The sequence below is a fragment of the Pelecanus crispus genome, chromosome 1, assembly GCF_030463565.1.
Source record: "Pelecanus crispus isolate bPelCri1 chromosome 1, bPelCri1.pri, whole genome shotgun sequence".
NCBI lineage: Eukaryota > Metazoa > Chordata > Aves > Pelecaniformes > Pelecanidae > Pelecanus > Pelecanus crispus.
This window is the reverse complement of record NC_134643.1, coordinates 201,838,300-201,862,438: the sequence shown is the minus strand read 5'-3', so window position 1 is coordinate 201,862,438 and position 24,139 is coordinate 201,838,300. Positions and strand designations below refer to the sequence as shown.

The 24,139-nt window shown below is 38.5% G+C and overlaps 2 protein-coding genes across 16 annotated transcripts in view; one reads left to right on the top strand and one right to left on the bottom strand.

The window, feature by feature from the left end:
* Positions 1-20,973, top strand: part of BRCA2 (BRCA2 DNA repair associated) — a 42,391-nt gene extending 21,418 nt beyond the window's left edge. The window contains exons 14-27 of the mRNA XM_075727660.1: positions 224-657; positions 1,678-1,868; positions 2,497-2,684; positions 7,285-7,455; positions 7,765-8,116; positions 8,813-8,968; positions 11,085-11,229; positions 14,588-14,709; positions 15,787-15,988; positions 16,223-16,389; positions 16,601-16,736; positions 17,386-17,642; positions 18,324-18,476; positions 20,178-20,973. Of these exons, the coding sequence (XP_075583775.1) occupies positions 224-657; positions 1,678-1,868; positions 2,497-2,684; positions 7,285-7,455; positions 7,765-8,116; positions 8,813-8,968; positions 11,085-11,229; positions 14,588-14,709; positions 15,787-15,988; positions 16,223-16,389; positions 16,601-16,736; positions 17,386-17,642; positions 18,324-18,476; positions 20,178-20,816 (3,313 nt within the window). The 3' untranslated portion in view covers positions 20,817-20,973. The remainder of the gene's footprint in view (positions 1-223; positions 658-1,677; positions 1,869-2,496; positions 2,685-7,284; positions 7,456-7,764; positions 8,117-8,812; positions 8,969-11,084; positions 11,230-14,587; positions 14,710-15,786; positions 15,989-16,222; positions 16,390-16,600; positions 16,737-17,385; positions 17,643-18,323; positions 18,477-20,177) is intronic.
* The window catches only part of N4BP2L1 (NEDD4 binding protein 2 like 1), a 39,847-nt gene that overhangs the window by 4,610 nt on the left and 11,098 nt on the right, over positions 1-24,139 (bottom strand). For 3 of the 15 annotated variants that reach the window (XM_075727674.1, XM_075727676.1, XM_075727675.1), the window contains exon 7: positions 20,851-23,019. In XM_075727674.1, coding sequence (XP_075583789.1) covers positions 22,788-23,019 — 232 coding nt within the window. In that variant the 3' untranslated portion in view covers positions 20,851-22,787. Of the gene's footprint in view, positions 1-2,626; positions 2,663-3,898; positions 6,051-8,066; positions 8,105-11,177; positions 13,545-14,106; positions 14,237-15,928; positions 15,963-16,698; positions 17,129-20,449; positions 20,486-20,848; positions 23,020-24,139 lie in introns of those variants that run through there. The other 12 variants (XR_012831981.1, XR_012831983.1, XR_012831980.1 and 9 more) reach the window with 12 other exon arrangements.

The following is a 24,139-nucleotide window of genomic DNA, read 5'->3' as shown; positions in this document are numbered from 1 at the left end:
GTAGACCAGTGAGATGCTAAACAAATTTTACACTTGTATTTCTCTTTTCTTGATAGATAGAAATTAAGTATTCAGTTTTTAAAATATCAAAGACTGATCAATTCTGTCTTTTTATTGACGTAGTGTTGAAAGTTGTCAGAATTTTGATATTCTTAATTTAGTAATACAAAGATTTTTGTCAGGAAGCTGAAACTCTTATGTTTAAATGTTTTCTTCTCTGTAGGGCTAGTAAAGAACAACAAGAAGTAAAGAAACCTACCCTTACTCTACCAGATCAAGACTTTAAAGGATTCAAATCTAAACCTGACATTTTTCAGCACTGTGCACTAAGGCAGTCTTCAAATGGTACTTCAGGGGTTTCTACTCCATGTAAGGCCTCAGCAAAAGAGAGCGAAGAAACAAGAAGTTTGTACAGATCTGGCAAAACTGTTAAGACTTTTATTCCACCCTTCAAAACCAAGCTGACATTTTCTACTGGTCAGCAAGGCAGCAGCAAAAGATGCGACTCACCAATCAGCAAAAATATGACTGAAGAGATGGAATTAAATCAGATCACAACTGAACAAAATACAACTGAACAAAATATTGCTGAACCTCAGGATTACCAGCCTTGCATCCAGCATGCAGCAGACACTGACCTAGAAAATGGCAATTTAGGTATTTTCAGATTTTGATTTCTCTCCTGTTGTGAATACTAACTGTCAGAACTGAACCTTTAAGGGTTTTGCATATTCTGTCAGACTTCTTTTTTAAATAAAAAGAAGCTTCTTTTTAAGCTTAGGTTTTGGGTTTGTTGGGGGTTGTTTTCAGGAAAATTAGGAAATAATTACTTTCCTAATATTTTATATTGCACTCCTAATAAAGCATATTCATCTCATCTCCAAAGTTAAGTAAGAACATGCAAAATGTGTTTTCACACAGTGCTTCAGAAACAAGTGTTAAAGATGGCTTATGTTTCATTTGATATTTGATTTTATACACCTCTTAAGTAAAATATTTTAGGAACCTTAACGAATAGCCTTACTATACTTCATTCACTTTTGCAGAAGCTTGTAGTCATTTTGTTTTCTAATTAAAATGTAGGCTTAACTATATAAATGGCTGATTATGTCATTTTCAAAGAAGCAGAGTTTAAATTCTCAACTGTTTGACTTTATTTAGCATGTGGGCTTATGCTTTCTAAGCTCTCTTGAACGTTCCAATGTGTGTAATTTATGTAACTTTTACAGTCAAATAATCTGGATTTTTTCAGAAGGGCTCACTGTATATATTTGAACAGGTATGTGAGCGTTTGCAGAGTTAGATCTCCTATTTACAGGTCAAAATCTCAGGGTTATGGACTAGTCATCATCAACCAATTTCTGTTAATTTGGAGTTTTCTGTGAAGACAAGAGTTCAGTCTGATGCAAAAAATACATGGATTTTAGTTTAGTTCGGGGATTTACATATTCATATTTATTTCATATCATTCATATAAATATTATTCAAATGCCTTCAGTAAACACTGTTTTTTAAATGCATTAAACTTTGAATATTTAGACTGTTGCAGTTTCTAAAAATCTGGAGAGTGGCTTAGAAAATACGCTTCTCAATCTGCTTTTATAGTGTGACTATATCTTAAATGGATATATACTGTGAAAAGGTTTTGATGATACTCCCCCACCCCCCCCTTTGCAGCTATGGTCAAGATGATGACAAATCTCCGCTGTGCCAGAGATCTGCAGGAAATGAGAATTAACAAGAAATATAAGCAAAATATTAGCTCACAGCCAGGTAGTCTTTATGTCATAAAAACATCTGCAAGAAATAGAATCTCTCTGAAAACTGCGGTAGAGGAGAAATCTCCTGGTTTTTATTCTACAGAAGAGGTATTGATAACATTTTATGGTGCATCTTTCCTGGGGTCTGTTCCGTAAGACAAGCAAACAAAAACTCAGTAGATTTTGAATAGATACATTCTTCAGTTTTGAGAGAAGTATTTACAGTAGCTGTTATACCAGTTGCTACAGTTTTTAAGTAGATTTGCATATCCACAGTTTTTAAGAGTATTCCAAATAGTAAGGGTCATAAATGTCTCTGTAGTGTTATAATCAAACAAGAGAAGCATCAAAAAAAGAAAAAAATCCACCAATTATAGATGCTATTGACTTTTAACCCATATGAAAAGCTGTTTTAAGATAACACACAGTTAAAATTTAAGCTCAGGTAAGTCTGTACCAAAAGCCTCTTGCTTTTGATACAGGGAAGGTACAAAAGCTACTGAATTTTTTTAAACACTTTTAAAGCACACTGTGATGCTGTTCTTCTGTTAAAATAATTGCTGGGAATTCCTCTTGGATTCTCCTTGGATTACATACAAAATGACAAGGTCAGATAAAAGCTGTCTCAACATCAAGGACATGTTTTATCTGAATTTATAACATTAGATATAAAAACTCTCAGCTGAATTCTTACTGTATTGTCATTATGTTGTCTTTTTCATGTAATTTTTTGCAGCTTTACACATATGGTGTTTCAAAACATTGCATACAAATTAACAGCACAAATGCAGAATCTTTCCAGTTTTTCATCAAAGACTTTTTCAGTAAGGAGTATGTATTAGCTGGAAATGGGATGCAACTTGCTGATGGAGGATGGCTAATACCTACAGATGAGGGAAAAGCTGGAAAAAAGGAGTTTTACAGGTACTGTTACTTATGAATTTGAGACAAGTATGCTATTTATTAGTTAGTGATTCTCTTATCCCCTAGAGTAAATCCAACAGTGATCTTTTAAAGCCTCTGATTACTTTTTTTACTGTGCATTTCTACTACACTTCTGTTAGTGTAAGTAAAAACGTTGCAGGATTGTAAATTTACGATGTAGACCAATGTTATTGGTGATCTTCACTGACCATTAAAGAAAGCATACAAAGTCAATTTAGAAAATTTCTGGGGATCCTTCAACAGTGTAAATAGTCTAGAAAAATATTACAGTTTTCTGTTAATTCAGCTCTTTACCATTTTGTTTAATTAGCATTAATAGGTTTTGATTTCCTCCCCCCCCCCCCCCCCCCCCCCCAAGTGGGAAAAGATTTATTTCTGTTGGGCTCTGGAGTTTTCTGATAGAAATGAAAGTTGATTGGGGAGGTGCTTAGGGCTTCTTTGGCAGGACAGGGCTGAAAATATGTTTTTCAGTACAATTTTTTTAAAGCTGACATACGATTTAAAGGAAGCAAAGACTTCAGTAGTAAAACTGACTCATTCAAACTTTCTTTTGAGTATATGTAAGAAACAAACAAAAAAAAAAAAGTGCACAAACAACCCTTGCTCTTGCACTCTTCCTGGTCCTTTTATCCCTCCTTTTGCAGGTCATTTAAGATGAGCTGAAGTAAAAGTATATGTGTTGAGTGCATCTCTCCTAAACACTTTCATAAAAATTATGTTTTGTTTTACTGTGAGCAAGTTTGTAAATTTTAACTTCATCAAAAGCATGTGTGAGAACAAGGAACTATCAGTGTACTGTTGTTGCAGCAAAACTTTACCATTATTTTCTGATTTCCTCCATAAATTTGAGATGCTCTTTTTTCAAGTCAGTGTCACTCTTGGTATACATTTACACAAACCAATTCTCAACCAATAATAAAAGGCAGGGACCTGTATTTGAGTAGTATTTGTAGTCAAGCATGCATTACCAACCTACATAGTATCAGAATTCCAGAGGTTTGCAATATTTGCTTCCCAGTACCACAGTGTAACACAGTGTCTGTTCCAGGCTCAAGGACTGATTTATTTGAAAGTTTGAGTTGGTGAAATTTGCACCAGTAATCCAATATGGGAAAATTGACTAGTACAAGATGTGTATTTCCATGTTGTGATATGTACTTCCTCACTGGGGGGGGGGGGGGGGGGGGAATTACTTTCTGCTCTTGCTAATGAGTCAGCATCATTATTAGCTTCTCCCACATCATTTTGGGAAACATTTTTGATGCCAAAGTTATTGCCATGACTTTGGGAAATGTTTTTGGTGTCAACAATATTTGTTCATCTTGGGAGAACTGGGGATGTTCTGTGTCCATACCCAAAACTACTCAGTGAAGATCAATCAAGTGCTGGAATTCACAGAATCATAGAATAGTTGGAAGGGACTACTAGCAGTCATCCAGTCCAATGCAGTTTGAATTAGATTAATTACTCAGGGACTTGTTTAGCTGGGTCTTAAACACCTCCAAGGACAGAGATTCCACAACCTCTCTGGATAACCTGTGCCAGTTGACCACTTTCATGGTTTAAAAAAACCAAAACAACAAATTAGAATTTTCCATGTTCCAACTTGTGTCTGTTGCCTCTCATCCTTTTGTGTGCTTCAGAGAAGAGTCTGTGTCTGTCTTCTCTGAATCCTCCAGTCAGGTAGCTGTAGACAGCAATAAGGTCTCTTTGCTTTCTCTCTTAAATCCAAACAAACCCAGCTCTCTTAGCTTGTATGTAATGTGGTTAGCCCCCGAGAGCACGGGGGGACAGCTTGGTGGCCCTTGCAGGGTTTGCTCCAGGATAGCACCATCTTTGTCCTGGTGAATCCAGAGCTGGACTGAAACTTCAGGTGCAGTCTCCCAAGTGCTGAAGAGAGGGGAAGGATCAATGCCTTCCTGGTTTTGTTCATAATACAGCCCAGTATGTTTTCATCCTTCTTTGCTGCAAGGATGCATTGCTCCTCATCGTTGTCTTGCTGTCCATCAGGACTTTGGATCCTTTTCTGCAAAGCTGTTTCCCAGACAGTCAGTCCCAGCCTGTTGCATGGGGTTGTTTCATCGCAAGTGCAAGATTTTGCTTTTGTTGAATATCATGTGGTTCCTGCCAGCTTGTTTCTTCAGCCTGTGCAGGTCTCTCTAAATAGCAACCCTGCCCCCCAGTTTATCAACTACTTCCCCAAATTTGGTGTCATCCATAAACTTGCTGCAGGTGTGTTCCATGCCATCATCTGGGTTGTTAATGAAGACATTAAACAATATTTGTCCCTGTACTGATTTCTGAGAGGCACCACTAATTACTGCCCACGTGCTGGACTTCATATTGTCCATCACAATTCTTTATGCTCAGCAGTCCAGCCAACTTTCCACCCACCTTATCAACTTATCCAGCCCATATCTTACCAATTTCGTGATAAGGAGACTGTAAGAAATTGTCGAAGTCCTTGCTAACATATGCAACATCTACTGCCCTCCCTTTGCCCACAGCACCAGTTACTTCATTATAGAAATCAACTGGGTTGGTTAGGCATGATTTGCTCTTAGTAAATCCATGCTGGCCATTCCCAATCACCCTCTTGTCTTTCACTTGTTTAGAAATGGCTTCTAAGAAGTTTTGCATGCTGCTCTGGAAGTTCTCAAGTCTCTGTTTGACAGTAAATCAAGTTTGTCTCGGAGCAGTCCTTAAAATTGATTGTGTGTTTTTCTAAATACTGTAAAGCAAAGCTGATCGTCCCGCAGTTTCATTTTGCACCCTGTGGCATTGCATGCCCTAACTCTTTCATGGACAGCTGTGGGATGTGTAGGCATACACATATATGTAGTCACTCAAAGGCAGAGTATGCAGAACTTGACCTGACTTGTTACTTGTCTGTTTCCTCCCTCTTTGGCAAGTATTTTGCTATTAGCAATACCATCCCTGATCCTGCCTTTCCCTCCAGTGGTGACATGATTGTCGAATGTTTTGGGGATATACCTTGCTAGATGGAACATTCCTACAAAGCACTTACGGTAGATGCGTAAAAGATTGTCTGGGACGTTCACCCACATGCAGTTATGGTGCAGGGCCTCTTGCCTACATGTCAATGTTCTGGAGTTGCATGCATTTTAGAAGCAAGCTGGTCATTCTTTTCTCATGTGAAATTGCTATTTCTAGGCTAACCAGCAATGCCACTACACAAATTAATATGAAACACGAGGTTTGAGGTTGTTTTTGTCAAGAAGCAGTACATCTCTGGGAACAATGCATCCAACTCTGGATCAGAGTATTTGCAATCTGCTGCTTAGGCGTGTTGGAGGTAATCTTGATTAATTTCACACAATTTTCCTGTGAATGGGAAAGTTATTAAATGATTTGCACAAAACATGCCTAGATGTGCCAAATATTGGCCTTTTTAGGCAGTCCAACTTCTTGTCACAGAGGCAGCTTGTCTTAATAATAATTGGTTGAGAATAAATACCTACTGGTTGGTCAGCTGAATCAGTCTTTTTATCCCTTTAAGTATATTAACTAGATCTCCATCAATGAGAAATATATATGCCTTCATTTAGTCATCTGTATTTAGGATCTTAATCTTGAACTGAATTCTGTCTTTAACTCCCAAATTGCATGGTCCTTCACAAAAGATTACAGAGTATCTCCTAGAAAGTTTGAGATTGCTTTGCTCTCTTCTAATGTAATAATAATTAATTTGATGGTCATGCCTGTTCCTTATCTTCCTCTATATGACTTTTTGGTTTTTAAATTGTTTCTTTTCCTTCACCTAACTGCAGTACAGTTCCTTAAAATCTTCCTGAGGCTTTCTGACAAGCTGGAAATTGACTATTTGATAGGACTTAACTCATGTTCTAATCAGTCTAATGGCTCAGCTATTTGAATCTCTGGTCTTTCTCTTTCTTCTTGAATGAAGTGGCCTCCCTAGTGACCAAGAGCGCTGGAAAAAATAGATGTTTCCAACCCAACTCATGCAGGTCATGGTGGTACAGTTTGGACCCAACATAGAAGTAAGATTGGACAGAAATGGACAGAAGGTCCATTTGAGCGGTCACTCAATAGAAAGAAGAAAGTTCTTCAGTAGTGACTGAAAGTTCTTTGAAATGTGTTGTCTATGTGCATGCTCAAAAAGAAAGGAGCACCCAAACCACAACTCTAGAAACTGTGGAGTAGAAGGGGATGGATTGTAATGAACTGATCAAGCAAGCAGGGGAAATTCCAGGGCTGAAAGGGAATAGAGCACACCTCTGTCCCTCTATGCTATGTGCATAACTGCGTGAAGCAGACAGAGCATGTCCCTGGAGCTACTGCTGTGGTCAAAATTCTCCATTTCAAGGGTGCATGCATGTATGAACACGCATGCTGCCAAAGCATATGAGGACACAACTTCAGTATTCAGACAATAACCAAATCATGTTATGGAATGTAACCTTCCTGTTTTCACTGTAATAAATATTCCTTTGTTAATGTTGCCTATGCACAGATGCTGAATACAATGCTAGGGAAAAATAGGCAAGTAAAAACTTGCAGTGGATTTCTGGTTACTTTATTAACAATTTATCTGCAGAGCCCTCTGTGACACTCCTGGTGTGGATCCCAAGCTAATAACAGAGGCCTGGGTTTACAATCACTACAGGTGGATTGTATGGAAATTGGCAGCCATGGAAGTGTCTTTTCCATGTGAATTTGCTAACAGATGTTTGACACCAGAAACAGTGCTGTTGCAGTTGAAATATAGGTACGTATAGAGCAATGTGTTTGGAGTTGTAATTTGTGATACTGTGTGCTTTCTAGTTCATAATCTTCCAAAATAATCACCTCTACCTTGATTTTACTGTTTATCAGAATGCTTATATTGTTAAACTTATGCATATCAGTATTAAAAATGTAGCGCATGTTATTTGCAAAAATTTAGATAACATTTCTTTTGCTATGGTGATACTTAATCGTGTAGATTGATTAAGCAATAGTTTGCTACAGTTCTTTTTAAGGAAAAACAATGTGATAGACTTTGCTTTAACAAAGCGTCATGAATTCTTTTTTGTAGGTATGATTTGGAAGTTGATAAAAGTAAACGATCAGCAATCAAAAAAATAACGGAGAGAGATGATGCAGCAGGTAAAACACTTGTACTGTGTATTTCTAAAATCATTTCACTAAACACCGTTGTATCTCCTAGCAGTAGCAATAAGAATGTGGAAAGTAAAAAAGCAGCAGCAATAATTGAAGTTACTGATGGCTGGTATGGGATTAGAGCTCTTCTGGATCCACCTCTCAAAGCTTTCTTACATAGAAGAAGGCTGAATGTTGGTCAGAAGATCATAGTGCACGGAGCAGAACTTGTTGGCTCTCAAAATGGATGTACGCCACTGGAAGCTCCAGATTCCCTTATGTTAAAGGTAAAACAGAATATTAGTTCAGTTTGATTGGATGTGACTGAGAGATGTGATAGATGCCATTTACTTGAGCCACATTTTGTAAACAGAAAAAGTTTTGTCAGGGCTTTATAAACACACAAGGTTTTGTGGAAGTTTAATAAACAGATTTGTAAGACATGATGCAAAGTAGCTGCCACTATTCAATAGGGTTGGAAGAGAAGTTTATAATACAAAATTCTGCCAAGTTTTGCTGCGTGTTTTCTCAGTTCCAGGTCCTTAATTTGGTTAAGCACCAAGTTAGAAAAAGCATTTATCAATCACAGACAATGTGAAAGTTGCAGGAAGAAGGGGGTTGGGGGAAACCAGGTCATGAGAGGGTGGGCTTGGGGGGGAGGATCTTGACTTGTCTGAGGATGATTAAAGTGCTGGGTGAAGTTTCAGCATAAAGATTTTGCTCCTCTGGTATAAAGCAATGGCTTGTCTCATAGATGCTCATTTCCTAGAGAATTTTAACTAGAGAATTTTTAGTTCCTGTTTAAAATACATCCTTCAATGTGAAAAAGAAACTCTGAAATTAAAATGTAATGTGTTTGGGTGCAAAAATTAGATATTCTGAGTGAGGTCACTGTGAAAATAGTCTTTCCTATAGAAATAGTAAGTTGAATATCTTTTTGACCTACCAGTGACAGTTTATCATTCAACATTTAATTTACTCAGATTTCAGCGAACAGCACTCGATGTGCACGATGGCATGCAAAACTAGGATTTCATCGGGATCCCAGACCTTTTCCTTTGCCTTTGTCATCGCTTTACAGTGAGGGTGGTGCAGTGGGGTGTATTGATATAGTTATTCAAAGAACTTACCCTGTTCAGGTATGGTATAAGTATTTTATGACTCTAACAGGTTCTATGAGATCTAAATTATATTAGTTAATTGCTGTATCATTCCTCAAATCAAATATAATATAGACAGCTAAAAAATTTAAGAAAAGATACCATTATGTGTAAAATGAACAGGAGTGGTTCTTGCACTGTGCATGTGTTTAATACTTCCTGCTATAAGAATAATTTCAGTTTATGCTCAGTATCTTCTGATTGGCTTTGCTTTCAGCTTCAAAAAGCCAGAAATAATTGAATTTCAGTTCTGTAATCTAAAAAGCCCAGCACTTGTTTTAAAGGAGAAAAAAACACCGACAGTTTCCACTCCAAGTAGAAGTGAAACCCAGTTTTTTCTATTACTAACATACATACCCCTGCAAAGAAGTTAAATATTTATAACCGTTAGTAAGATTACTTTTACATGTAGTTGGCTATGTTGTCTAAGATCTATTATTTTAAAAATATTACTGAAAATACAGTGTGGTTATAGTGTAATATAGAACAAAGATGTTTTAAGTACTACTTGATATCCAGACATTTTAAATACGGTCAGACTTCACTGTAACTACTTGCTTCTATAACAATACCAACTGCAAAAATAAACAATATTTTTGTTAGTAATCAATCCTCTTAATGTTAACAGTTTAACCAGGATACAACTTTCAGATTTTATTAACTTTTCTCAGAGTATGTTATACTTGGCATGTACATATAGGGGATTTTTTTCATTGATTGCTTTCGAAAGTGTTGTGTAACTGTTGGTCAATGTAGAATGAATTCTGCAAAGGTAATAGCAATATTTGGTTTGGATCATTACTTTGATATTTAGATCATTACTTTAATGGAGGAAATTGCAGCACTTACTATGTGAACTGCCTGATAGAGCTAACATTTATTTAGGTCCCAGAAAGGGGACTGTAATCTGTAACCACATCACAGTAAATGGCTTCCAGGCTGGGGAGAAACGTGGTGCTTTGTATCTCACTATATCAAGAGACTGATATGCTGATGTAGATTTTTTTTAAAAAAAAAAAAACCAAAACACTGAGACTCTTGTTCAAACCTACCAAAATGATAGGAAGACTTGGGCTGTCTGTCTCCTTTTTACCTCAAGAGTCAAGGAGTGTGGGAATCACAATAACCCTAATTAAAGGTGTCAAACTGTGCAGGAAATACATGGCATGCAGTTAATGAGGCAGGCAGAGCCTATTTCAACAATTCACTGCCTCAAAGATCAGTCCTTCAACCCTTCCTCATCCTGGTCTCACGATACTCTCTTGCTGCTTCTCTATGCTAAACCTGGAGCTCATCTGATCCTGTTGCTTAGCTAATTCACTAAACCATGAGTAACTAACTAATAATAATAAAAAAATAAACCCAACCAAAAAAAACCCCAACAAACTGCTGTCTATTGAATTAACAAACGGATGTGGTCTGATGAGGGCAGATATGTGCTAGAGCCAGTGCAAGGGAGCAGATGGGACTGTGCAGCAAAGAGGAAGGGAAGGGACCACTTTCAGCAGCACTGACCCCTTTGGGTTACCTGTCTCTTGAAACCAGGCACTTAAGGCATCAAGCAAGCCAATACTGGCAGGGTTTTGGGCAAGGCTGTAATTCTATGGAACCATTTCAGGTAGCAAAAGTTTAAGAGCATCTGCAGAACAACATCGTAGTTCTTTTATAGCATCTAATCTGGCATGTTAGAATAGACCGTACAGTTGATGTGGAAAGACAAATTGGGTAGAATGCAGTTCTGGTATGTTTTTAAGTATTGAGTTTGATGGTTTATATCTTAGCTGGATCCCACTGATAGATACATTATCTTCTAAATTACATCATTGATACCTATTACTATAAGCTGTGGTCTCTTCAGCTGTGAAATCATGCAGTTTTGACTACTGCTCCGTTCTTTCTGTGTATCTTTAAAGTGAAGATTTACCAACCAATCATGTGGGTTTTTCCCTTTTATCTAATATACTGAAAGAACTTATGATCTATTGCCTGATCATTTTTAAAAACATTTTTGCTTAGCAGTGAGTATTAGAAGGAAGCTAGATGCGGTTAAAAATAAAAAAAAAGTCTGTTCTTTGTTTGAATCTTTTTATTTCAGTGGATGGAAAAGACATCAGCTGGTTCATATGTGTTTCGTAACAGCCGAGCTGAAGAAAGGGAAGCTGCCAAGCATGCAGAGGATCAACAAAAGAAACTGGAAGCTCTGTTTGCAAAAATCCAAGCAGAATATGAAAAGCATGAAGGTAAAGCTTTCATTGTTTCAGAACATGTAATAAGAACACAAAAACTTTTTTGGCATTTACAGAAGAATTTAAAGAAACTGGCAAAAACTTCTCTGGTGATAGAGAAGCAGAGATAGGGTGTTGGGTTATTTTCTTTGTTGTTGTTGTCATTTTTGTGTTGTATTGTTTTAGGCTTTTTACTTCCTATGTATCAAGACCTTTCAGAACAAAACAGTTACATATGTATTTGCTTGGCTTTGCAGCTATCTAGGAAAGTGTTCCTGAATGTGTTGTTAGCCGCGCTACTAAAAAATTACCATTGAGATAATGTTCAGGGAAGTGCTACAAAATTGTAGAATTGGTAATTCCATTTTCTTCAAAGAACTGACATTGTAATATTTTACCCAGAAGTGGGCACTGGTTAGGATGTGTCTCAATAGACCTGAACACCAAGACTGAGCACTGGGCATCTTTCCTCACAAACATTGTGGGACTGTGGAGATAGTGGGTCAGTGGAGCCGCTAAATGTGACAGGGACCTTGATGACACAGGACGTGGAGAAGGCTGAGCTACTGAGTGCCTTTTTCACCTCAGCCTTAACTAGCAATGCCAGCTTTCAGCAGTCCCCGGCCCTGGAGACCAGGGGAAAGTCTGGAACAAGGAAGATATACCCTTGGTGGAAGAGGATTGAGTTAGAGAATACTTAAACTGGACATACTGGTCCATGGTTGGTGATGGGATGCACCCACAAGTGCTGAAGGAGCTGGGTGATGTCTTTGTGAGGCCACTCTTGATTCTCTTCAAATGATCATGGTGATTGGTAGAGATGCCTGAAGACTGGAGGAAAGCAAATGTCTCTCCTGTCTTCAAAAGGACAGGAAGGAGGACCCAGAGAACTAACTACAGACCAATCAGCCTTACCTTGATCCCTGAAAAGGTGATGGAACAACTAAACCCAGAAACCAGTTCCAGGCACGTGAAGGACAAGAAGGTGATTGGGAGTAGTCAACAGAGATTCACCACGGGGAAGTCATGTTTGAATAATCTGACAGTCTCCTCTGATGAAGTTACTGGCTTGGGTAGATGAGGGGAGAGCAGTGGATATTGTCTGCCTTGACTTCAGTAAGGCTTTTGACACTGTCTCCCTTAAGATCCTTGTAGAGAAGTTGTTGAAGCACGGGCTGGATGAACAGTCAGGCGGATTGAAAACTGGCTGAACAGTTGGGCCCAGAGGGTGGTGATCAGTAGCATAAAGTCTAGTTGGAGGCCCATAACTTGTGTACGCCAGGGATCGCACTGCGTCCGGTCCTGTTTTAACATCATCATTAATGATCTGAACGATGTGGCAGAGTGTACTCTTAGCAGGTTTGCCAATGATACAAAATTAGGAGGAATGACTGATATGCTAGTGGGTTGTGCTGCCATCCAGAGGGACCTTGACACACAGAAGAAATGGGCTGACAAGAACCTCATGAAGTTCAACAAAAGGAAGAGCAAATCTTGCATCAGGGGATGAACAGCCCCATGCACCAGTATATGCTGCAGGCCGCCCAGCTAGAAAGCAGCTTGGCAGAAAAGGCCCTGGGGGTACCCGGTGGACAACAAGTTGAGGAGTGTTGCCATCAGGTCTAGGGAGATGATCCTTCCCCTCTGTTTAGCATTGGTAAGGCCACATGTGGAGTACTGTGTCCAGTTCTGGGCTCCCCAGTACGAGAGAGACATGGACGTACTGGAGAGAGTTCAACAAAGGGCCGTGAAGATGCTTAAGGGATTGGAGCATCTGACATAGGAGGAAATGCTGAGAGCTGGGACTGTTCAACCTGCAGGAGAGAAGGCTCACTGGGATCTGATCAATGTACATAAATAACCTGAAGGGAGGGTGCAAAGAAGATTGAACCAGGCTCTTCTCAGTGGTGCCAGTGACAAGACCAGATGCAGTGGGCACAAACTGAAACACAGAAGGTTCCCTCTGGACATCAGGAAACCCTTTTTCACTGTGAGGGTGACCAGCAGTGTTGCCTACAGAGGCTGTGAAATCTCCATCTTTGGAGATATTCAGAAGCTCACTGGACATGGTCTCAGTCAGCCTGCTGCAGGTGACCCTGCTTGAGCAGGAGGGTTGGTGAAGATGATCTCCAGAGGTTGCTTCCAACTTCAACCATTTTCTGATTCGGTAATGGGATGAGACTGCACGCCTCTGCCAGTGATTTCTAGCAGTAGTTTCAGGTCTGCTCTTGCTGTAAGTGCCACAACTAGCTGCTGATTGCTACAGCTTCATGAAGCTCACTGCTGCATCAGAAATGTCTTTGCTTCCCCTTAGGTTTGACTCAGCTAAACTGGAATGAGGAAGGGTATTAGGATTCTTGCCACACTGATTATGGATTCCAGCTGCCTTGATACTCTGGTCTGGTTTTTGGGAGGAGTTTTTGTTGGGTCTGGTTTCATGTTTTGTGGTGGGGCGTTTTTGGTTTTTTTTTTTCCCCAGGAACAGATAGGATTCCATCACTAATGGTAGCCTGTGCAGTTCAAATTACACAAGGTCGTATCTACAACACAGATAGCCTCTCCCTTTCCATAAATCTTTCTCGTCGTGATCTGTAACACTGAGATGTTCTCTAACTGCTTTCTCAGAACCCGGAATCCCTCATAAATAACAAGGAAAAGGCAAATAAAGCCATACCCTAAAAAAAAGGCCAAACAAACAAAAAAAAACCCAAACCATGACTGAATTCTTAGTTGAAATTGGAGATTGCTTTATAATTCTTAACTTCACTGATATGAACTTCCACATACCGGTCACCTCATTGTGTTGTTTTATGTTTGACTGGTAAACTTGTCTGTACTGGAGTGTACTATGCTGAAGGAATTCATCAAAATGCTAGCAGCAAAATGACTTACCTAAGAGGGTAGTAATGTAATGTAATGAAGTTAACTTGGCTTTTAGCTGGTGTCCTAAGGAGACTTCATGTGCAGGTCTGTGGTCACCTGTTGTCCCATATCTTGGTATCCTTGAGACTTTGCTTTTCTGCTGTATGAGAGGAAGGAGAAGTGACAGACATACAGAAAATATGGTCAAGTATCAATGAGGTTTCATGGCAGCCCATCAAGTCTCCTACCCTATCCTAAGTGCAAACACTGATACTGGCTTCCCCAAATTTTGTATAATATTCTAATCTATGCTGTATTTAAATGAATGAGATCTTTTTCTGTCTGTATTTTCCATATATATACACACATGTGTATCAGTTCCTATATATAAAGTGTTTCATCTTTTTATTCTGGCAAGGCCTAAGTACTACCGTGCTTCTTACATAATTATTTTTTCCATCACTTTTAAAGTATATTGCTGTACTCAACATAATGGATTTTTTTCCAACAGAGACAACTAGCAGAAGAACACCGAGATCACGCATAGTCACAAGACAGCAAATCCATAATTTGCAAGATGGTGCAGAACTTTATGAAGCAATTCAGAATGCATCTGATCCTGGCTATATGGAGGTAACTGTAGATCCTGCTGGGCTACTTTTGAAACACTTGTGGAATAATTTACAATTTAGTAGCTCCTGCAAAAATCAACCGTTAATTTACTATTCATTTTTGCCACCTTTTGAGATTTTATATAGTATGTTTACTGTTAAGTAAATTAAGATTAAAAATTTAGAAAATATTTTCATGAAGGCTTGTTAAAATAGGTGAATATCTTGGATTGCAAAACAGAATAAGTTATTTTCTCTTGATTCAAAAATCCAGGATATAGCACAATTAAAAGATAACATTACTGGTAGTTTTATTACTTTGTTTTGTCTTGCATATACAAAAACTAAATGCATCTTGTAAGTCTTGAGTTTCAAACACTTATTGTTGCATGCTGTTCACTGATGTGTTTGAATTATTATATTGTTGCTGTCTTCACTCCCTGTTCCAGTTCAATCACAATTTTTAAGTATTTATGCCTTTATTAATAAGATGCAGGTGATTAGTCCCTGCCAGTTGTTAAAAATTAAATGCATGCCTTGCCTTTTGCAAGTCAGGGTCCTTAACTGTCATAGAGCCATACAATCTGTGACTTTATTTGATAAAATGTTATGGATATCTGTGGTGGTACATGTAAAGGCATCTGGATCTTGAAGGCTTGGTCAGAAAGGTAACACTCCTGATGCATTTTAGTGTAAATCGCTGTGTCAGCTCAGAGATAGCAGCCTGCTGAGAGCTGCAACTCTTCTTTTCTTATAGAATTTTTTCCTAATATTTCTTCTTTCTTACAAAACAGCAAAGCATGCCAGTTATATTCAATATTCACCTTAGTTATGCATTCTTTAGTAGGCTTCTCACTAATTATTACATAAAAACAGTGTGTAATGTAATACTTGGACAACAGAGCACTAGTTGAGTATTAGGCAAGACTGGTGACTCCCATTGTGTTAACATACCTCATTTCAAGTCCTAGTAGTATATCAGTTGAACAATAAATTGCTTGTAACAGGCGAACGCTTAATAAAGAGGCTATCTAAAAACCTTGATGGGTTTTTTTTAATTAATAAAAAAGATACTGGATACATTTTCTCTTGGTTACAGGGCTATCTCAGTGAAGACCAATTAAAAGCTTTCAATGCTCACAGGCAGTTGATGAATGATAAAAAGAAAACTCAGATACAAGAAGAATTCAAGAAGGCTTTAAAGTCAGCAGAACTGGAAGAAAATGGTTGTTCCAAAAGAGATGTGTCTCCTGTATGGAAATTATGTGTGGTAGACTACAGAAAGCAAGAAAAACATAAAGGTTAGTACTTGGAAAATTATAAATAACATTTATCTAAACACAGTAACAGGCCAACACAGCAGGTAGATCTGAAGAGTTTCCCAAGAGTATTCTAGCTTGCATGTTAATATTTCCAGTTTTACTTGGGTTTTGATTTAGGGCTTTTGGGTGGGAGGGAGTGTTGTGGATTTCTATTGTTTAAAAGCCTTCAAATTAGTATTGCACAGCTAATATATCTTAATCTGATATCGTTAGGAGTGATGCTGAGTATCTGGCGTCCACTGCTAGATGTTTGTTCGCTGCTAAAGGAAGGCAGTCGGTACAGAATCTATCAGCTGTCAACATCACAGTCCAAAGGAAGATCAGACTCAACTAACATACAATTAACAGCAACAAAGAAAACTCAGTATCTACAACTATCAGTAAGTGCTTTAACTGCATAAAGATATAGAATCATAGAATCGTTTAGGTTGGAAAAGACCTTTAAGATCATCCAGTCCAACCATTAACCACTAACCATTACCAAGTCCACACTAAACCAATTAAGGGTAGACTAGACTAAACCATGTATATATCATTAAAACGTATCACAGTCTATATAAGTAAAAACTTTAAAATTTTGTGTCTCTTCAGGTATCACAGGAGATGCTGGTACATATTTTCTTTCCAAGAGAAGCTCTAAAATTCACCAGTTTGTCGGATCCTTCTTTTCAGCCAGCATGTGCTGAAGTTGATTTAGTTGGAGTTGTAGTTTCTGTTAGCAGAACAGGTATGGTATGCTGGGGACCACAATCATGTCCTTCCGTTGAGTAAGCACTAAATTTTTTATTTCAAAAGTCAAAATGATCTTGGTGGTATACCTGCATCTCAGGCCTGTGAAAACCTGTTAATATTGCCCATCACTGTGATATGCTGGCTTCCTAAAGAAAAACTATCTTCGCTTATTAGCTCAGGAGGAATTTAGTAAGGGAGGATCTAAGTTCAAGAGAAGCTTTTCTTTAGTTGTTTCCATAAATGGTGCATGTAAGTTCTCACATCTGTGTTCAGCATTTGCAGAAGTAGCATTGTGCATGTATGTGAACTCTTCTCTTTTGTGTACAGTCATGGAATGAGTAGACCCCAGGCACTGGAGCTCATGGGTAGGGACAGGTGGATAATCTGCTGAATAGAAAGGAAAAGCACCATAGAAGTATTATTTTTTAAGCACTGGAACACAGACTTTGAGTTGTTGTCTGTAATCAGTAGGTAGATAGTGTAGAATATGAATGAAGCATCAAACATCTGTTACCGTGCAGATAGGCTGCCATGTTATATTTATCAGTTCTCTTTCAAGATGTGCGTGACTTGTTTTATAGATACAAATTGCTGTAATTAACCTTTACTTAAAGGTTTAATTCAGACTTTTTTCTTGCTTTTAGGTTTTGCTACTATGGTGTACTTATCTGATGAAAGCTATAATTTGGTGGCAGTAAAGATCTGGACAGATCTTAGACACTTTGCTATTGAAGATATAGTTGTCCGCTCTTCGTTCATTTCTGCAAGCAACCTTCAGTGGCAGTCTGAATTCAGATCAGAAATTCCTACGCTGTTGGCTGGAGATCTTTCTGTATTCTCAGCCAGTCCGAAGGAAAACTACCTTCAAGAGAAGGTTAATGAACTGAGAAGTATGATAGAGGTAAATCTAGATTTTTATTTTAATGATTAATTTTAGTAACTACTTCATTATATTCTTCACCAAAAAGTCTGTTAGTACTAATAAATCTTTAAAACAACTAATGCACATAATGATGAATTTTTGAGGGGATTTTCTGAGAGATGAAGGTGTTAATGCACTTTTCCTGGAGGACTTTCCATATCACCTATTGAATGTCTTCTGATTTTTTTTTTTTTCTTTTCGTTCAACCAAGACTGTCTTTAGGATGTACCACAGAATCTTCTCTGGCTAGCAAAAAATACTGTACCTGTCAACAGGGAATCTGTCATGGACAGTTTGGCTCTAGCCTTTTAAGAGTGGAAATTTACTGTCTTGCTCACTTGAACATATTCAGTATCAGATTGTTGATTTTATTTATTTATTTCAATTTTCTAGCCGTGCTAAATAGCATGTCTTGGTCATGCGTTCTCACTTCTTACTGAAAAATAAGTTTAAACACAAAAGGTTTTTTTTTCTTGTTAACAATAAAAGGAAGGTATGATATTTCTCTCCACAGAAAGTGCAGCAGTCTTCTGAGTGGTTGGTTTGATATAAAATAAACTTCTAGTGGGATTATGATGAGAAAACACACTTCGTTTGTGAGCATGCAGTACTTGATTTGAAAAACAACTATTCTGCATTGTAATCTGTTCTCCTTTATAGAATGTGGCCTCCTTTTGCTCTGATGCAGAAAGTAAATTGATGAATTTGCTACAAAGAAATTTATCGCTTCCATCCGGTTCAACTAAAAGATGTGGCTTGGAATGCCTCTCACCTTCCTGCAACTCAGGTCTTTATGCAGACAATAAAAGTTTGGTAAGCTTCTGGTAATTAATACTGTGTTTATACTGACAGTACATAGAGTGAGGATATAAGCATGTTTTATACCGATAGCTGTGGTGAATGGTCTCATTTCTCAGTCCACTCCACAGGCGCTCTTCAGGGCAATGCAAGCTGATTAGAAGCTTTCTCTGTGTGTGGTTTTGGGATTATTCCCCAGGAGGAACTACAAGACTATTCTTCCTCCAGGCAGTACATGAAAACCTCCCCTTGTGGCCTGTGTTTTCACAGCATACTTTAAATATTCTGAATTTTATGGGAGTAAAATGAATCATCCTTTCCCTGTAGATTATCTGTTACTTCTTTGGTCCCACTGTAAAGATTATCTGACATGGATGTCACTGGAAGGAAAAAAAATCATGATCTGTAAATTCTTCTTTCACGGCATTCTGCAGTTCCTACCCTTGCTTAGAGAATTTACGTCCCGGTCTTTTTTTCCTAGATACTGTTCGCTATTTCCAGGATTTAAATGGGAAGAGGTATCACCTAGTAAATGTTTACATTCTAGAATCACAGAATCGTTTAGGTTGGAAAAGACCTTTAAGATCATCCATTCCAACCATTAACCTAACATTACCAAGTCCACCACTAAACCAATAAAGGGTAGAGTAATAATTTCATGTTTCCTGGCTTGGTGGATGGATCATTTTTAATGCAAGTAAAAACTAGGAATCATTAAGGTTGGAAAGGACCTCTAAGATCATCAGTCCAACCATCAACCCAACACTGCCATGCCCACTAAACCATGTCCCAAAGTGCCACGTCTACCCGTTTTTTGAACACTTCCAGGGATGGTGACTCCACCACCTCTCTGGGCAGCCTGTTCCAATGCTTGACTACCCCTTCCGTGAAGAAATTTTTCCTAATATCCAATCTAAACCTATAAATTTTATAGCAGTCTTGAAAAAAATTGAGTTAAATAGTACTGAAGTTTCCCATGGAGGCTGCTGGTGGCAAGTTGTTCCTGACGTGGAGTACCGAGCGCAGTCAGAACAAAAATTTTTCCTGCCACTAGTTGCAAGGGAGGTGGAAACGCCCTGATGTGAGATCGGTTCCTGGGGACTAAATTTAAACTTGTAAGGCATCCTTTTCCATTTCAGAGAGTGTGCTAATATTTAATTCTGAAGGTTTAGTTTATATCTGTTTATTAAATATATTAACCAAGTTAAAACAAATGAGACATTAAAGGTATTCTCAAGTTAAGCATGTGTTTGAATGATTTGCTGTGTAACATCTATCTGGTGTGTATTGTTATCTTCAAGTTTTTTGGTCTGTATTCTGTCCCTTTTTTCTTCAAATTTTTTCTTTGTTTTTCCCTATTAAACAACGCGTTTGGGATATATCCAATGCGGTAGAAGACTCAACTCCTTTTTATGAGTGCTTTGATTTCTTACATTTGGGCACAGAAAAATTCCCATACATTTAGCTTAGATCTCAGAAACAATGTAAATGTGCTGTCTTAATGTACATGTAAAGAGTGATTTATCAAGCATCAATACTTGAAAGTGTAGTATTAGTCACTATCAGAGGATATCAAACTGAAGTTAAACTGAACATGAATGATGACATAGCATTTTTGTATCAGGGTTTCTTTTTTTCCCCTGTTTTGTGGAACTAATTGAGGAAGCTAATGAAAAAGGACACTGTTCAACATAAAACTTATCTCTCTTTAACTAGATCTCTTCTAAAACTGAAATAAAGCATCCAAGCCCTTTGTCAACTAGCACACCGAATATGAAACTTGTCGCACAAGGGTCAGCAAAAACACCTTCATCTGCTACAATTAATGAAGACCACCCCAAAAACAGCAAAAAGAGAAAAGCGATGGACTTCCTCAGTTGCATACCTGCCCCTCCACCACTGACACCAATCTGTTCAATCATTTCTCCATCTTTAAAAAAAGCATTTCAGCCTCCAAGAAGTTTGGGTTTACAGCGTAGCAAGTCATCAAAAGAAACAAATCAGAATATTGGTCACATCACCCCCTGCAGAAAATTGAGAGAAACTGTCCACCTTCCCGAGAATGACCTGGTTGCTGATGAAGAACTGGCAATGATTAATACACAAGCACTCATGAATAATTTACCAGAAGAAAAGAAGATTGATTATGTAAATGAAAACAGTAGTACAATAGCTACTAATTCGTCTGATGATCCATCACCCAAAAATAGTTCCAGGTCTGCTGGGGAAGCAAATAACTCATCAAAAAGCAGTTCTGAAGTAGCTGAGGCTCTTCAGAAAGACACAAAGGAACCTGAGGACTTGTTACCAGTGCGCAGAATGTTACAAAGACAAGAACCCCGAAAATGCTACTAATTGTACATGTACAGTATTGTATATATTTCAAATTCAAATTATTTTTACACTTTGTACATTAAATTCTGATTGTATTTAATAAAGTTATATTACAGAAACAAAGACTCATGAAATGACATTTCACCTGCAAAAGAATCTGGAGTTGAGTAATTACAGACTTCTCACACAAACATGTATTGTACATGTGTGCAGTACATGCAAAAGTGTGGCTGAAGGTTTGATGACATTTGATAAGCTGTTGTTTTGATTCTGATGTATTCTTAGTTTACAGCAGGATCTTTGTTTCAGTCTAAAGTGATCAGTTTTGTTACCCTCTGTAGTATTAGAATAGTTGTTTGGCTGTGAGAAGTAGCACAGGGCAAAATAAACAATCCTCTAAGTTCAGTTACCAAACATAACACTTTAATTCTGAAATATGCTCTGTAATTCTGCTGTAGTTCTTGTACTTTTGCCCTCAAACTTTCCACATAATGTTAAAAGAATTTCAGAGAACAGCTACGATTATTTGATTCACAGCAAAATGCCATACAAAGGTATTAATGACAGATCCTTGGGCAGTGTTTCTGAGCTACTCCTTCTTAAAGAAGCACTTGAGGGCACAGCATTGTGAGAGATAATCAGATCTTTCTTTGATTTCGTGATGAGATCTTTCTGCTGGGAGTGAGTTAGTACTTGAATTCATTACTTTGTTCTCATTAATTTCAACAGGTGGAGCTTCTCAGAATTGCCCAGAATCAGCATATTTCTTTATACCTCTGTACTTCTCTGTCTGCTAAATTGCTAGATGAATAGTAGCTGTACCCATTTTCTCAATGTCCAATATGAGGTGTCTTAATTTCCTCCTGCGTAATAACTCACTACTGCCCTGTTTTATAAGCACTGCCTAAAAGTCCACACCTACTTAAAAAATTGTCATTGCAAATGCTGAGTTTTAAAAATGTTTGATGAGGCTTCTTAAAGAGGACATAACCAGCAGAATTTAACAATATGGATAAAACTACTACAGGATAGCTTCTTTTCTCACTCACCCATCAGTCAGGGGCTTCTCAGCACTTAGTGGTGGAAGAAGCTGATTTCTCCCCTTATAAAAACTTTTTTTTTTTTTCTCCTTTCTTAAGTCATTACTTTGTATTTCTGAGTTAGTCTGGGTATTTGGTAGCCTTGTGCTTCGGCTATTTGGAGCTGCTCCTGTAGCCCTGTTCCTGCTTGGAAGTTAACAAGCACTATCCTAACACTAAATTTTCCTTTTAGGAGCCTCCGTATATGGACTCATCTCAGGATCGGTTGAATTCCTATGTCTTGGCAAGATAAAGGGCTCAGTTTGGTGTGTTCAAGTGTTTCACCTCCAGGCTGGAGAAGCTGTTTGGCTGTGATAGAGCTGAGGTAAGATCAGCATGAATCCAGACAGCAGACGTGTAGGTAGAGAACAGCATCAAATCTTGCTGAAATCTGTTAGAGCTACCTCTTCTGCCATTCACTTTGCCTCTCTTAAAGCTAGCAATAATGTTCTAGGCAAGATGGTGTGGGAAGGTACAAAAGGTGATACAGCCAGATATAAAGTATTAAAATAGCAAGAAATGACAACTGCGTAGAGAAGGAATTGGCCACATGGCCTGTAAGAAAGAAGGAATTTAGGAATATTTATTGTTATCTATTAGTGACAGAGTGTAATGCAGAAAAAAACTGCAAAAAAGCATGTGGCACAGCCAGTAAATTTCACCATAAGCTTGAATGGATGTTCCTGGAGAAAGAGGGATGGGAGGGAGTACAGTTTGTACTGAGGATAGCGCTCTTAGATTGGTCATGTAGAGTTGTGAGATTGTAACCCAGTGACTTTTAAAGACTTGTAAGAAAAAAGTCATTTAAAAATGTAGTAGAAAAATACAAGAATAAAAAACAGTTTAGAAAAAAATTTTAAAACTAGAGACTTTTATACCCTGACAAGTAAAATACACTGAGGAAGCCACCTCTTCAGTTAAATGGCACGTTGTTTGTACGTGCCACGTGAGGTCTTCTGTTTGAGAAGACTGGAAGGTGGGGGTTGGAATGGGCACCCGGGCTGTAAGCTGCATTTCGTCCACTGGAGCTTCTCTCATCTCCACTTGGTTTTTCAGAGTGAAGAACACTGTGGAAGGTAACATTGCGCTCGTATTGTTCTTTCATCCGTTGTATCTTTTGTAGAGGGACACGATGAATATTTCTTCTGTAGAGTCAACATTAACAGAAAATACAAGTATTTAGCCACCCATGTATTAGAGGTTATCTTAAGCTTGCTAAGGTTCCTGATCCATTCAGGATAATGGCTCATGTCCCCACTGATCTACTTCTAGCCCTTTTTTGCCAAATTGTTCTTTACTTCCACCTACTTCAACATACTTTTGTGACTGCTGAAAAACAGAATGCAAGTATTTTTGTGGGCAGCCAGGACATAAGAAGTTAGATGTTTTGAAATGTAGGCCAGGTAAGAAAGACCTCTGCAGAAGACCTGTGGTTTATTTTATATGGGTTTTAGTGCTAACGGCTTGTTAGCCTCAGGGTGAGCTTTTATAAATCGGGAGAAATGCAGACACGGGCTGTAGATGGCCCAGACTGACTCACAATCAACAAGTATAGAGGTCAGAGACCTGTTGTTGCTTTGTCTGAGCGCAAGTAGGGAAAAATTGTACCTGATGTGGCTCACGCCAGGGCAGGTTTGTAAATGATGACGAGTCTGAGAGGGAGGGGAACAGGACACTCAGACATGCAGGGCTTTCTGGACAGACCAGAAATGGCTGCAGTCTCTTGACACATTAGTGGGAATTGTTTTTCCAAAGACCACTGGGGATTTCTGCTTGTCTGTGAGTTTGCAAACTGAGTATCTTTGGTTTTGCCGTTTAGCTCTGTTAGGCACAATTCATCATCTAGTCCTTATGTTTGTCCTAAGTTTGTCCTGCGTGTTGTTACCCCAGTGGAATTAAGGTGATGGTAACGCAGCAGGTTGCCAGCTGCAGCATCCCACTTGTGAAGCAGGCACGAGGTCCTCCAGCAGCCAGTGCCCTGCACACATGTGCAGCCTGTGCCTGGGGACCAGCGACTGGCATAAACCGTATTGCCAGGAAAGACACAACGGGGAACCAGACTGGGAGCAACCTTCAGCTGTCCCTGAATCATTTGCCAAAGAGCTGCTCCAAACTGAGTGTATCTGACTCAGCTTCACAGTGCTACTGTAAAAATGATTAATAAATCGAAATACAAGTTACTGAGTAGCTCAAGCCTATAATGAATGATTACTAGTAAAATTGGCCTCTGCATTGGTGCCTTGCAAATGGCTCCCAGCTGGTGCT